This window comes from Suillus clintonianus (genome assembly GCF_016758775.1).
Source record: "Suillus clintonianus strain FC179 chromosome Unknown DEU56scaffold_97, whole genome shotgun sequence".
NCBI classification, from domain to species: domain Eukaryota; kingdom Fungi; phylum Basidiomycota; class Agaricomycetes; order Boletales; family Suillaceae; genus Suillus; species Suillus clintonianus.
The window spans coordinates 5,927-20,888 of NW_024539321.1; the positions used below are offsets into that span (position 1 = coordinate 5,927).

The following is a 14,962-nucleotide window of genomic DNA, read 5'->3' on the forward strand; positions in this document are numbered from 1 at the left end:
CTAGTCTAAGTGCCTGGCTGCAAGGCGCATTTTCTTCATGCGCAGAAATATGTCGCTGTCTACTGTGTCCATAATGAGAAAATCTCCAGCTATAGTGGGATCAGGAGCAAGAGCGACTCCTCTGATGATTGATTCTGCTAGTATGAACTCACTAGCAGTTTCTCTTGGTTGCGATCTAACGAGCCAAAACTTCAGGTGTTTGTCCTTCTGGAGACGCCTCCCAATTGGTGTGTCGTATGGACATACAAGGGCGATGGGATAGGATGCGACATTAACGTTACATGTAAAGAGGAATAGGAGCCGTGCAAAAAAAACACCGGTTGCGGTGTTGACGATGACGCAGTCATATCGGGGAACATTGTGGAATCTCGGGCTGCAACGGAGATAGTCCGTGGTCTGGCGGAAGTCAACTAGTGACTCGTAGTTAACCTTGAGGAATCGAAACTCTGTTATCTGCTCAGTATTAGTCATGTGCAAGCACCCGATAATCAATTGTTAGACTTACTTCGTCAGAAGGTAACATGTTCACCTGCTGTAAGACAGCGGGCAAAGCATTTAAAAATACATTAAGCTTGGTGCGAAACCGCCTGAAGGAAGGGTTGTCAATATGTCGTTCCTCGATTGCCTCAAGAGACTGTTTCGGCTGCCTCGATCCAAATCTGATATGGAAATCGGAGGTGATGTTAGTATCCGGGCCAGTCTTATCAGTCTCGTCTTCAGCCATCCGAGCATCGTGTGCAGCCAGTTCATCCACTTGACCACGGATGAACTCAGAAACGAGAGACCAATGGTCTGCGCGTAAAATCTGTATTAAATTTAAACTAGAACCAATGATATTGAAAATAGGACGACAAACCTGCGGTGCGACATCTTTGAAATTGGTTCGTTGTTGATACGACTCCTTTAGTGGACCATGACACTTCTCGTTTGGCTTCGTGTTGTAGTTGCGAGTTGCTCCCTTAGCCTTGATATCGTCGAATAAGTGGGCAGCTAGATGCATCTTCGGGAATGACCAGTTTTTGTCTGGCCGTAAAGCTTCAGACTTGCGGATATATTTCTAAGAAATCAATTTGAGAGTGAAAGCGCCATCAAGAGGTCTAATACAACTCACATTCATTAGTTCCGAAAATTTTTGAAGGGCTTCTCGTCCTCCAGCAATCGTTTCTGTGGTATGTACCTCCAATGCTGCATACAAGTCCACCTCAAGGTATGCACGGACGCATCGAAGGAGAAGGTAAGCGGTTTTACATTCATCGGTGTTCGGAAGAATATCATGAGCCGCAAACACTATCAGCTGGCTCGGCAGTACGTAGCCTTGTAAGTAGAAGTCCCTCGCACTTAGATAAAAATATCATTTACCTTGAAAATATCTTCGTACTTGCTGCCATCAGTAAATGTTATAGCCATGACAGCGTCGAAATGATTCATATTGCGCCAACGTGGCAGCGCATCAAAACTACGAGTGAGAAATGAGAACAAATTATGTTGCGAAACTTGACAAGTTTACTTCTTGTCAACTTTTGCGCTGGAGTCGCGTCCCAAAAAACCGACTAGTATTTGTAGCTCTGGCCACATGTGGTCCCCAAAGAGACCTCGGTGGACAATGTGAAGGTGGTTGTAAGATAGCGCGCGGTGCACATCAGTAGTCTTGGGATCCATCTCGTGAAATGTGTTCTAAAAGCGAGATGGTTACAATAGATCAAATTAAATCAAACACTATCATACATTAACATCGCGAATTGACTGTCCTTTGAGTATTGCCTCCCGCTGTCCTTTGCGGCGCTCTGCCCTTGCCTTAATCAAAAGGTCATTTGTTGCCCGGCACGTGCGAAGAGTGTAGTCGTGGGGCATGACAGAAGACAATTTGTCCTTGGGGATCAGACAGATTGGGCACGGAAAGTTGCTCATCACACCTCGAGTGAGCGACATTACACTCCTGGACGACCAAAAAGTTAGATAGCATATCAATAAACTTAAAAAATGAAACCTGACTGCTCCTCGTAGTCTGCGGATAGTATCAACACCAATGTATAAAAGAGTCTCGCAACATCGTCCCAGCAATTCGCCCATCGGCCATGCTTCAAAGGCGGTATGATTGATGCGAGCACTTTCTTGACGGCAGCGTGCCATACAGCAACTTTAAAGTTAGCAAATTTCTGGGTACCTTTATATTTTGGATCATCTTTGACCTATGGGGTGACGGTTAGCAAATCTGCGATGAACGGCTTTGAAACATACCAGCGGGAGCCATCCAACCACTCGTCCCCCACCCACCCCATCTCCATTTCTGATGGCGACAGGAAGGTTCGCTAGCCGAGCAATTACGGGATATCCCTTCTCGCGCCCAAACGACGATAGCTTCGACTTGTCGGCATACAGGATGAACGCCAGCGGTTTTGCTTCTGGAGGGATCCGAGACTACATAATTTTCCTACATATCAATGAGATGTCGTAGTATAACACAGAAATACGTACCTGGCATTCCCAGAATGCATCTGCGGTCCATGGTTCATCGATGAACCTAATAAACGAGTCTCCATCAAATTTCGATAGCCGCTGGGCATCGAAAACACAGTGAGGGCCAATGTCAGGGTGTCGCAAAAGATCTACTCCCCAATCCCAAAGGGAGCGAAAATAGACTGTGTATTCCATGTCGTTGCCATCAAGTGGTACTGTAATGGTATCCTTTTCAAACTGAACAAATCAGATGACTTACAACAACAAACATCGATACGACTTACCGGCGTCAAGCGATAGGATGCTGCTTCCCATGTATTCCGAACATCGGCGTAATTTTTGAGAGTGAAATCTTCGGTCCTACCACGCTGAACCAACTGGATGAGGCGCGTTGTTTGCTCATGAGTGAGTGCGGTCTCGTGCGCCAACTCCGCAACCTCAAAGTCAAGTTGGCATCTGAATGGGAGCCAGGGCTGGCGATCTGGGTGGGGCGGCTCATAGTTATGCTGTCGTGTGAAGTCAGAATATGTATCAATGCGCGTTGCGATCCTCGCGTGCGGGTGAAACTCGGTGCGTATATCATCCATACTGGCATGTTGAGGGACATTCTCAGCCTCCGAGCGATCTAAACAAGATCTCAGCATGCCGTATACTGACCGACTGATGCAACTCACCCGATAGCATGTCAATGTCGGTGTTATCATGACCGTAGTCGTTGTCATGCTCATAGCCATGGTCCTGGTTCCAGACTTGTCCTATTGCAGGCCATAGCCTTAGATTAGTTTAAAATGTCGAAGTCGAGGTAGAAAACTCACCATCGTGTACGGCCGGGGCCGGCACAGCAACTGTAAAAGTAGAGTTATATTAGCAGAATCATGTTAGTATTGATCCGCTCGCCTTGTACAGGTGCGATCGAAGCCAATAGCTCTGCGTCTTCTTCTGACTCTCTTGCTCGCCGCTCACAGGCTCTTTGGTGATGGTTGAAGCCTTTGGGCTTGAAAGTGCCTCCGCAGGTATCACAGACTCTGTCATCCGGTACATATTGGAAATGCGCAGACATGCTGCCAGTGCAATAGTGCTCTATGTGATGCTGGCAGGAGTTCGGGATGGTAGTGAGAACGAACAATGCGAAAAATGTTGTTGGATAGAGCTCACACGCGATTGCAATGCGTCAATGAGGAACGTGTCTGCTGCGTTCTGCGTCATAATAAGTCATATGTGTGTCACATTGACATAATAATACTAATGACTTACTAGTAATACATAGTCACCACACAGTACATCGACGACCTATTGTTCAATACCCTGTCGGCTTGCGAGAGCGCTGGAATGCAGTGATCGTGATCATGATCGTGGAGGTACTGGAGTTAGAAGCCAAGAACACGATCGATTAGCTGTGGCAGTGCTATATTTTACAATCTCAATTGATTACAGTGTGTTGCAAATGACTTTAGAATGCACGAGAATTTTTTTGCGAGCTCGGTGTTTGTAAAATTGTTCGTAATAGCCAAATGCGGGACTTTCTGTCACATCAACGACTCGAAAATATTGTCTCCTCCACCTCAGGGTGTATCAATTGCACTCTGACACTCGTATCTTCAATCTGAACTTAAAGGCACTCCCTCTGTCAATACTGTCAATACTAAATAATTATAATATATGGCCTTGTCCGCAACGAGTTCGTGTAACTCTGGCCATACTCGCGTGATTTCACAAGACATTGAGCTAGTTTTCTAAGAAAATTCCAACAGTCTTCCATTGTTCATATTCTGGCGCATTCTGAATTGAATTCAGGAGTGATCAGAGATGCTAAATACTAAATATTTTAATCCGTTCGCGCATCACAAAAGTTCGCGCATCGGCTCTAGTCTGAATCTACATACTTCAAGTTAGGGAAAATCACACTTTTCTGCGCGGTAACTCTCCGCTGGACTCAACACGTCAATTTTGAAAGAAAAAACCAGCGGGTCTTGTACTTTCAATATCAGACTATTTATCCGTCAAGAAATTATATTTTTATGTGGATGTGTTGTAGAGCTACAGATGTTTCAAAATGTGCAAACTCTAGTTGATCATCAGATAATCTAGCCTGGCTGGCAGTGGCGTGAAAACCGGAATGATTGACCAAGCGTGACACAAGTCACACGTCAAAACAAAGGAACAAACACAATTTTGAAAACGCGATTCTAAAGTCATTTGCAACACACTGTAACGTTGATTTGCAATCGATGGTGTTTTGCGCCTGTCCGCCTTCGGTTATTAGACCCGGTACATATTTTTACATCACGAACCACGCAGAGACACAAGCAGGTTTGAAATGCCGCGCAACTACTTACAATGTTGTGAGATCACCAAGCACGCAATCAATTCAATCTGTATTCATACGTGAGCAAGTCAATTCAATCGTGTCTGTCAGCGGTCCTTTTTTAAGTATTCTATTCAATCTCAAACCCTTAAAGCTTCACGTCGTGTATGCGTTTGCACAACATCCCCTCCTGCTCTATGCAATCCCTCCACACCCCCTCATGTCTTCTTGGACGCCGTCTTCGTTGACCGTTTGTCCGAGTGACACACGGTTGTCGATGATGGTTTGTCCAAGTGACTTCTCACGTCTTCTTGGACGACCCCCCGTCTTCATTGACAGTTTGTCCAAGTGACACCCTGTTTTCGATGACGGTTTGTCCAAGTGACTTCCTGTTTTTGTGGGAGAGCGCCCACGCTGTTCGAGTTCGCCACGGGTTGGCTTGTCGGGTCTGTCTGTACGTCTCAACTTATGACCCCACCTAGGCTGCATACGCTACCCAACCGTACGTCCCGCTCTAATGGGTTCCAGGCCTCCAAGATCAACAAGGTGAGCATCCACGAAGTTGTCCTCATTGGTGGTTCCACTCATATGCCCCGTATCCCCAAGCTCATTTCTAACTTCGCTAACGGCAAGGAGCCCAACAAGAGCACCACCCTCGAGGAGGCTGCTGCTCATGGTGCTGCGATCCTTTGCGGCAAGTGCAACACCACCGTTCCCACCAAGAAATCGGAGACTTTCTCGACGCACCTGGACAACCAGCCTGGTACCTTGATCCAGGTGTACGAGGATGAGCGCGGATGCACGAAAGACAACAACCTGCTTGGCAATTTCGAGCTGTCTAGTATTCCTCCCGCACCTCGTGGTGTTCCTCAGATCAAGGTTACCTTCGTCATCAGCGCCAACGGTATCCTGAACATCTCCGCATCATCCAAGACCTTCAGGAAGTCAAACCGCATCACGATCATTAATGACAAGGGCCGCTTGTCAACAGAGATGATCGAGCGCATGCTTAACGAGGCTGAGAAGTACAAGGGTATGTTTTTGCTTTGCTATGATCTTCGCATACATAAACTGACTTGCCTATCTTATAGCGCAGGGTGAAGCTGCTGCTGCTCGCATTCAGGCCAAGAACGGCCAAGAACCACGCGCTTACGACCTCCATAACCTTATCACCGAAGCAGCTTGCCAACAAGTCGAAGCTCGAGAACTCTGCCAATGAGATCATCTCGTGGCTAGATGCATCATGGGAAGCATCGAGGAGTACGATTCGAAACTGATGGAGTTGGAGAGTATTGTCATTTGTCGACACCATCATGCAGATGCTCTACGGTGCTGCAGGTGGTGCTCCTGGCGGTTCACCAGGGGGTTTCCCTGGCGCCAACGGGGACAGCCCTTCTGTCAAGGAGGTCGACTAAAGTGGTCGCCTTTTGTGCAGTACAGTGGGCTTGTTGCGCATTTTTCGTTATATTTCATCACATCAGACAGTATGTGTGCCGCGATCCAATTATCTCCTTACATTTGTATGTTACATTATCGCATTTCCTAGAATGAATTTCCTTTGTGTTCGATCCGTCGAACGATGCTTTATCAAGGTCACGTGCCAAGCGCTATGGCATAACATTAACTACACTGCGGGCCACTGCCAGCCAGTTAATTACATGGTGAATCTTCACTGAACCCATGGTCCAAATCCGAGGTTCTGTCACCGCAACGGTCGTCTTAATTTTCTACTTTGCATTGATGGTACTCTCTTGTGGCGCCCAAGGGTGCCTACGGACATTGCAAGATCAGCGCGCTCTGACTTTGCACCGCAAAACTTGCGCAGAATATAAGAAAATGATGGCCGCCGCCTCTCAGAAACGGAAAGATCGTGCCCGTAATGCAATAGCTGCGAAGATATTCAAAGACAAGCTATCTGGCCCTCCAGTAAGTTCTATGCCACTCGGGACTCCAGACTCGGCACTCACAGAACAATTCTTTAGCGTTTCGCCACTCCGGAAGAGAGTTCTGCAAATGATACTGAGACACAGGAGCAGGCGTTGCTTTCTGAAGATCCAACTATTGAAGAGACCACTCCCGTAGATTCTGCATTGGAGTCGCCTATGGATGTTGACCCAGATACTGGTGCCACAGATGCCACCAACGCACCAGCAGGAAGCCAGGATCTTGATGTATCGATGACGGTCGTTGGTAAGCCTGGTGATTTTATTGGTTTCTTGCACCGACCGCTTTCATGTCAGATAACTCAATTTCGGGTGAATCACACGCTCTTCCCAGTGCCATGAACGTGAACCTGGATTGTATTGGTGAGGAATTCATCCTTGCACATTTATATGCGCTAATGCATGAAATAGCTCGATCTAAACCTCGAAGACGCACCAGACTACCGAAACGATATCGAGTCGCGGAGCCCGTGGAACATGTTGTCCACCATATCGAAACCTCTACTCAGGATGCGATGCAAGATGCCCACTCGGCAACACATGATGCGCCACCAGCTAGCAACATTATCCGAAGGGTGATCCTTCTGGTCACTGAATCCCTTCGTAATGTCATTGGCGCATTCGGTCTATCTCGTGATTACCCTCAACGCCCATCTTATGAACCCGACGTCTTCATACCCTCGTGTTTACTGGCCAAAAAGTGCCCAACATTACAGCCTCCTACCTCAGTTCCTCCGCCTCCACATCCCTTTCCAAATATGACCGTTTATCGGCTGCTCAACTGGATGTCCAGTGGAAGTACTAGAAAGTCCGAGGCAGAGGTTTCACGTTTGGTCCGCGACGTGTTGCTTGCAGAGGATTTCAACACCATCGACCTGCAAGGCTTCAGTGCGAGGAAGTACCTGAGCCTCCTCGACATTACAGACCAAAATCCGCAGAACGGTGATGCACCCTCTCCAGCTGTGACATTCCCGGAAGGTTGGGTGGAGACGGATGTCACGATAACAGTCCCAGGACGGAAGGTTGATGCTTCTGGTGGCCATCCGTTTAACGTCCCAGGGTTTCACTATCGGCCGCTGGTCAGCGCCATTCGCGAAGCATTTTCAGATGCTCAAGCGAAAGCATTTCATCTATGGCCGTTTCGTCGTATTTGGACCAACCCGAATGACGGGCGCACGTATCGTGTTTACGATGAACTTTATACGTCAGATGCCTGGATACAAGCCCACGACGACCTACAGAAGCAGCCCAAGGAGCCTGATTGTACTCTTGAGCGAGTAATAGCTGGCTTGATGTTTTCCTCGGATGCAACCCAACTTACCAACTTCGGAAATGCATCAGCATGGCCGCTATACTTATTTTTTGGTAATCTGTCGAAGTATGCTCGCGCAAAACCCGGCTCTGGGGCATGTCATTTAATCGGATTCTTGCCATCTGTAAGTGTCCTTTGCGCGCATTGCTCAAATCGATTTCACATCTAGGTGTAGCTTCCAGGTCGAATCAAAGACACTTTCCGAAATCTCGGGGTCTTCACGAAAAGCGGGATTGCCGCTCTATACACACACTGCCGGAGGGAGCTCTTCCAGGGATGTTGGGATATCCTTTTGGATGACGAGTTTCTCCATGCATACTGCCATGGTATTGTGATGAGATGCCCTGATGGCATACTTCGCCGCGTGTTTCCTCGAATTTTCACGTATTCCGCCGACTATCCTGAAAAGTAGGTGAGCTCGAAGACGCGTGTTGCATGGCGCTGAAATGTGAATATCAGGGTTCTCATTGCGACCATCAAAGACATGGGGTCTTGTCTTTGTCCGCGCTGCCTGGTGACAAAATCGAAGGCCGATCGTGTTGGATTTGCGAAAGACATGCGCGCGCGAATCGAAAATTTAAGGGTCTACTGCTTGCAGAAGATACAGGCCGCTCGGGATGGTGTATACAAGTCTGGGTATGCGGTTGATGGCATTGGGGTGGAGAAAGCCCTCTCCAGTGAATCATGGGTTCCGACTATCGTGAGTATTTCGCTCGTCGTATTTACTTTGGCTGAGATATGGCATGCAGAATGTCTTTGTAAAAAAGCTCGGCAGCTTCGGACTCAACCCGTTTCGCATGCTGGTCGTTGATCTCATGCACGAGTGTGAGTTAGGGACCTGGAAGAGTCTTTTTAGTCATTTGATCCGTCTCCTATATGCGCTCCCCAACGGCGCTGAAGTTGTAATCGCACTCAACAAAAGGTAAGACCCTGTTATCCAAAACTCGCAGAAAAGCCTACCGTACCTCCAGGTTCAGACAGTGTACCCACTTTTGGCCAAGGCGTTATCCGCAGATTCTCTGATGATACATCGAGCATGAAGAGGTTGGCTGCAAGAGACTTTGAAGATATTCTACAGGTCATTATCATTTCTTTCCAGAGATTGTTACTGACGTTGTTGCAGTGTGCTATGCCCGTTTTCGAGGGACTCCTGCCAACCCCTCACGATAGGATAGTGCAGACCCTATTATTCAGGTTCGCCGAATGGCACGCTTATGCGAAATTGCGGCTACATACTGAACTGACCCTGGAGTCTATGTCACGAGCATGTACTTCTCTCACCGAGCAGCTGCGGAAGTTCCGCCGTAAGGTCTGCGATAACTATGCTACTAGTGAACTTCCGAAGGAAAAGGCTGCACGGCATCGACGCGAAGCGCTTAAAGAAAGCCGGACTACTGACGCACCCCCATCCTCTCCAAAGAAGAAATCATTCAATATGAAAACCTACAAGTTCCACGCTCTTGGAGATTATGTCGAGTCTATCAAGTTTTTCGGAACGACCGATTCTTTCACGACGCAGATAGTAGGTGCTGGTTAGTTATTAGCTCGAGCTTCTAAATTAAATATGAATTGTAGGGTGAACTTGCTCATTGGGCCATCAAGGCGCTTTACCCGTTCACCAACAAAAAGAATACTGCCAAGCAGCTTTCAAAACATGAACGACGACGACGACGACTTCAGAAGATGCAAGAGTCGGAGAAAGTGTCGTCCCTTCGCGCAGTCTGTGCTGAAACTCTTCCACCCCCGGATCCCCGCCTTCATCACCAACTATCTCACCATCGCAATTCTCCCGTGCGTATACACGAACTACTGCAGGACAACAAAAACGATCCAGCATTTGAGGTGCGTATTCTCATGAGTCTGCGTGCATTAGCTACTCAACCACTCTCACAAGAAATTCATTCCGAAGCTTAAAGACCACATATTACGTTGCTTGCAGCCTCAGGCGCAAGATGGCGTCATCAAATTCTCGGGCGATGACCGAAATGATGTTGTCGTATGCGACAATGTTCTGTTCGCCGTCAATACGCTACGGGTCAATTACACTTCATATGATCTGCAATGCCAGCAGGATTTGATCAACCCTCGCAACCACGCTGATATTATGGTGTTGTCGGGTGATTCTGAAACCCGTTCCACTCATCCATATTGGTATGCTCGAGTACTGCGCATATTCCATGTCAATGTACTCGATTTACGACCGAGTGGAGCAAACCCGCAGAAGACTCATATGGAAATATTGTTTGTCAGATGGTTCGATCCAGTGCGGCGGTACCGGTCAGGGATCAAGGCAGCTCGTCTTCCAAAAGTCGCTTTCACACCTGAGACAGACAACTCTGCTTTTGGCTTCGTGGACCCTGCATTAGTGGTTCGCGGGGTACACCTGATCCCGGCTTTTGTAGATGGACACATGCCCCGGTCTGTACCGCAGCAAAACTCGATGCGATGCACATGGAGGGAGGACGACACCTGGACCGCATACTATGTCAACATGTACGTTGTCGTCTCAATTTTTGATTCATAATCTCATTCGGCATGCAGATTTGCGGACCGTGATATGTTCGTTCGGTTTACTGGTTCTGGCATCGGACATGGACCTTGGCAAGTGGACGGTCCAAGCGATGACGAACCTGGCGAGGAAGGCGCGGATGATGATGGTGAGAGTGAGGAGGATGAGAGTGAGAGTGAGGGGGAGAACGAGGAGGAGAACGAGGAGGAGAACGAGGAGGAGAACGAGGAGGAGAACGAGGAGGAGAACGAGGGGGAGAGCGAGGAGGAGAGCGAGGAGAACGAGGAGGAGAACGAGGAGAGCGAGGAGGAGAGCGAGGAGGAGAGCGAGGAGGAGAGCGAGGAGGAGAGCGAGGAGGACGATCACACGGAGGACTCAAGTCTCAGTGACGCTAATGCCGACGAGGATGGTAATCTCTGATATATTTCAATTGGACAAACAGACTCGTTAAACGCTAGAGACCGTGCTCGGCTATGACGCTCCAAACCGACCCATTCCATTCCACCACAGCTGTTTCCGGTCCTCCTCGCATCACTGTTGCTTCATGCAAGTTCCTGCATGTACCATAGGTGGGGCTTCACATGCAATAATCCGACGGTGTACTACATCCAGACGTTCCTTGACCTTGAACATTGATGCGAGCCGCCAACACCCCTCCATGTCTCAGTCGAGAGCCCCTCAAATGACAATGCAATTATTCGCTTCGGGCACACTCTCGCCAACGCCAACGTGAATGGCAACAATGTCTCCCGCTTAGTCCGCTCGAGCCTGGAAACGTTAACCCGTTGTCGTGACTGTGGACAGCCGACACGTCTACATATCCGACGAAGCGGATGGAATGGATGATGACGACTTTTGTGAAGAGCTCCTCCCCACCCTCATGCGTGTAGCCACCTACAGCTCCGAGAATTTTGCCACAGCACTATGTATATGTGCGCTGCATGCTCATAAGATAACATCAATAGCCTACTTGCCAATCACGCCCACTTTCTGTGTCCTTGTGACACGCCCGCGCACCAGCTAGCAATCATAGTCCTTACCACACCATCATCCTACCAGCTGAATGCACTGTGCACGTTATACGTGTCGCTGTACGGAGCGCATTTTGCCATATCGATGTTCAGGCCAATCAGATGGAGCTCACCGGGATGGTAGCATCGCGTCTGGAGACACTGGGGGACGAGGGCGGATAGAACGCTGGCTCGGTGCTGTAGTGACGCCTTCAAGTGGTACCGCCCATCCGATAGCACTGGCGGCACTCATAACGAGGCTTCCTCTTTCCCCTAGGATGGAAGGGGCCATGGACGACTCCGATCCGCTCGGGCACAATCTAGTACAGTAGTATCAGTAAGTGTATCGCAGCACTCGATGTTGTATCACGCACCCTATTTGGTCTCTGATGAACGACCTTTAAGAAAGTCTTGCGGCGTAGATATCTTGCCTGTGTATCGCGCACGTTATATTGTATCGATAATCGCGCACTCAATGTTGTGTGTCGCGCAGTTTATTAAGATGGGGTTTGGAGCGTCATAGATATCTTCCTTTTTTTCATTAGCACGCTGAGAAGTCATTTGCAAGTCATAGACAACATAATACCATGTTGCTCAACATCGCCACTTCGCTGGAATTCCCATCCGCTAGTGTTCCAATTACGAAAAAATGAATCACCCTTATAACCCTTAGATACAGTATGAGACGAGTCTATTCTAGCAGTGTATGTTTTACAATGTAGGAAGAAATTTGCTTGGATGTTACCGGTGTGCTGGAATCCCCACCAAATATTTCCCATGATGCTGATATCAACCAATGCTCTGGTCGCGTTGTTTAATATCTATGCTTTTAGCTAATGCGTGGTTCGATGGTGACAAAATGACTGTCCCTTGCAAGTCATGGATATAGAATGAGAGAACTGCAGTCTAAGAGTTTGCATTCTATAATGTAAAACATAATTTATTAGAAGTGCCCTCAGCTTTACAACATCATATCGAGCTATGTACACCATGCCCTGATAGACGACATTATGTCATCACCATCAGGTCATAGCGAGCAACCTTCCATTCAGTGATGTCTGTCCTCCCCCTTCGCAGTGTGATCACTGACTAGGAATATCTACACCCTGCAGCATCATTACCTGGGTCGAGGTCTCCATCCGTCTCTCGATGACACCGCTAACATATCCATCATTACCTGGGCCGAGGTCTCCGTCCATCTCTCGATGACACCGCTAACATATCCAGAGGATTGTCCAGCCATATTGTACTGGCGCCGACATCGCCCGGTATTCCAAAACACGAACCTGCGCTGGTACGACCGCCATCGAAACACAAGAAGTTCGTATTCGCTTCGCCCGCTGTTTGGTGATGGTGAGCTTGCTTTAATGACCCCCCCCCCTCCCTCACCATTTTAACGGCATTGCCACCAGGTATGGAGGATTGTACTGCTATATCGCCGTCATCACCCGGTATTCCAGAACACGAACCTGCGCCAGTACAACCGCCATCGAAACACAAGAAGTTTGTGTTCGTTTCGCCCGCTGTTTTTGTGATGCGGCGCTGTAGTTTACCTCATGTGACTAGAGACATGCCTCCTTAATCTTACTTAGACTTAAATAAAAAATCTCTCCTTTTTTCTCCTTGTATCTGCTTATTACGAGGGATTATATGTTCTTGTATTCCTTAAGTCTCCTTGCCACGCTTAAGTCTCCTTTTCCTCCTTATGCAGTCCACCAAGTAGAACAAGGCAAAAAAAGCACTCCGACGTTTTCCTGATGCTTGTGTATCGCGCACTCAGTAGTTTATCGCGCACTTGATGTTGTATATCGCGCACTCAATGTCATATCGCGCACACAATGTTGTGTATCGCGCAGTTTATTAAAGTGGGGTTTGGAGCGTCATATGTTCGCGATGAAGTGATTTGCGCGGTCACCTTGCACCATAGCTAGTTTCCCTTCTGCCCGACACGCTGCATGGTAGGCTTTCCGCAGCGCCGGCAACATTGTGCAATGTTCGGGTCAAATTGTCCGCGCCTAATCAAGGCGCCAAAGACTAATTTTATCAATGGTTTCACAGGATCTTGAGAACTCAACGTCAACGTCCGCGCTCGCAGTCAATACTACAGCATATATATATATATAACCTCGGCTCTCGAGGCAGATGATGTGGGAACCATTCTTTATCTTACTTCGAACTGTCGACTGTTATTCACAACGATGAGCAAAGGGAAATCATCGAGGGTTTCGACTCAAGAAACCCACACATCTAGCGAAGCAACAGCTCGTGAAAGCGTGGTGTGTTACTCTTGGGGATCACTTGGTTCACCCTACTCCAAATCACTGAAATTGACGCATCCTTCGTCTAGCACCGACTCCATGACACCTTCGGTCGAATTCTGGGGACGGTTAAGGATGGTGTTAAGGACAGTGTGAACAAGCTTAGAACCTCTGTGAGTCCACGGGCATGCGTACTAAGTGTCCTGGAATACGGCTAAGATCACACAGAAGCGCTCGAAGGATTCCCGCAGCCCCAGCCTTGTTCCCCCGAATATCGAGGTAGGTTCTCACAATTGCCCTTGAGTCTCTGCGCTGTATCTAAATCTTCGTGCAGATTCAGGCTGATCCCCAATCAGCACTTCGGCATGCACAAGAGGCTGCAAAGCACATGCATCCACTTTCGGGACCTGTGATAACTGTGGCATCTGCTGGCCAATCTGCACAGGGAAATCTCGGTACTACGGACAAGTTCCAGGACACATATCTCCAACCCCTCAGGATATTTGACGCTGTTATCGAGAAGATTGCAGATGTATGGGTTCTCCTCTCGATTAGGACCGAACTAATTCCGTTCCACAGGTACATCCATATGCAAAGATGGCACTGGGCGTGTTGTCTTGTGCATCTAAAGTATGTTTACTCTTCCTCTCATTCTTAACTCCTGCCCAGCAATCATTCGTGCAGATTATTCTAGCTCAAGTGGATCGCGACGATGCGGTACTCAGGCTTCTGGAGAAGTTATGTCAAGTTTACAGCTTCATGACGCAAGACAAGATGCTTCGCCAAATCTCGTCGATGCGCATTATCCTTGGACAGACCTCTCAGCAGACCTGTGAATGCGCCCATTTTATCAAAAATTATTCGGAGACCAAGGAATTTTGTGAGTCTTACAAGCTGTTGCGCTTTGCACCATCTCAAGCTTCTACTATTATCACAGGGAAGAGACTCGGAAAGAATGTCGTCTCTGAAACGAATGATACGATTCAACAGTACAGTGACGTGTTGGATAGGCTCATGCAAAACTTCCGGGACCAGGTTACTCACGACATAGCCATACACATCCACCGTACGGGTAAGGGTTCAAACGTCCTTGTTACTTGACATATATTCATATCTTTCCAGGAGAAATACTGGACCTCAGCGGTATGACTTATGCAGGTGCCGCAGG

The 14,962-nt window shown here is 48.1% G+C and overlaps 3 protein-coding genes across 3 annotated transcripts; 2 read left to right on the forward strand and 1 right to left on the reverse strand.

The window, feature by feature from the left end:
- On the reverse strand, positions 1 to 3,044 carry DEU56DRAFT_744633 (uncharacterized protein; the record flags this gene model as incomplete). The annotated part of the gene is made up of 11 exons (XM_041349087.1): positions 1 to 453; positions 482 to 805; positions 857 to 1,035; positions 1,105 to 1,294; positions 1,360 to 1,456; positions 1,508 to 1,674; positions 1,726 to 1,936; positions 1,993 to 2,189; positions 2,239 to 2,418; positions 2,476 to 2,694; positions 2,742 to 3,044. 11 exons carry the CDS (start codon positions 3,042 to 3,044, stop codon positions 1 to 3), a joined length of 2,520 nt encoding a protein of 839 aa, XP_041204038.1.
- A 2,186-nt stretch (positions 3,045 to 5,230) lies between these two features.
- Positions 5,231 to 5,981, forward strand: DEU56DRAFT_916994 (heat shock protein cognate 4; the record flags this gene model as incomplete). The annotated part of the gene is made up of 2 exons (XM_041357930.1): positions 5,231 to 5,795; positions 5,854 to 5,981. The coding sequence occupies 2 exons, from the start codon at positions 5,231 to 5,233 to the stop codon at positions 5,979 to 5,981; spliced, it is 693 nt and encodes a 230-aa protein (XP_041204039.1).
- Positions 5,982 to 10,457: 4,476 nt separating this feature from the next.
- On the forward strand, positions 10,458 to 10,946 carry DEU56DRAFT_759673 (uncharacterized protein; the record flags this gene model as incomplete). The annotated part of the gene is made up of 2 exons (XM_041350336.1): positions 10,458 to 10,510; positions 10,559 to 10,946. The coding sequence occupies 2 exons, from the start codon at positions 10,458 to 10,460 to the stop codon at positions 10,944 to 10,946; spliced, it is 441 nt and encodes a 146-aa protein (XP_041204040.1).
- Positions 10,947 to 14,962: the final 4,016 nt, after the last annotated feature.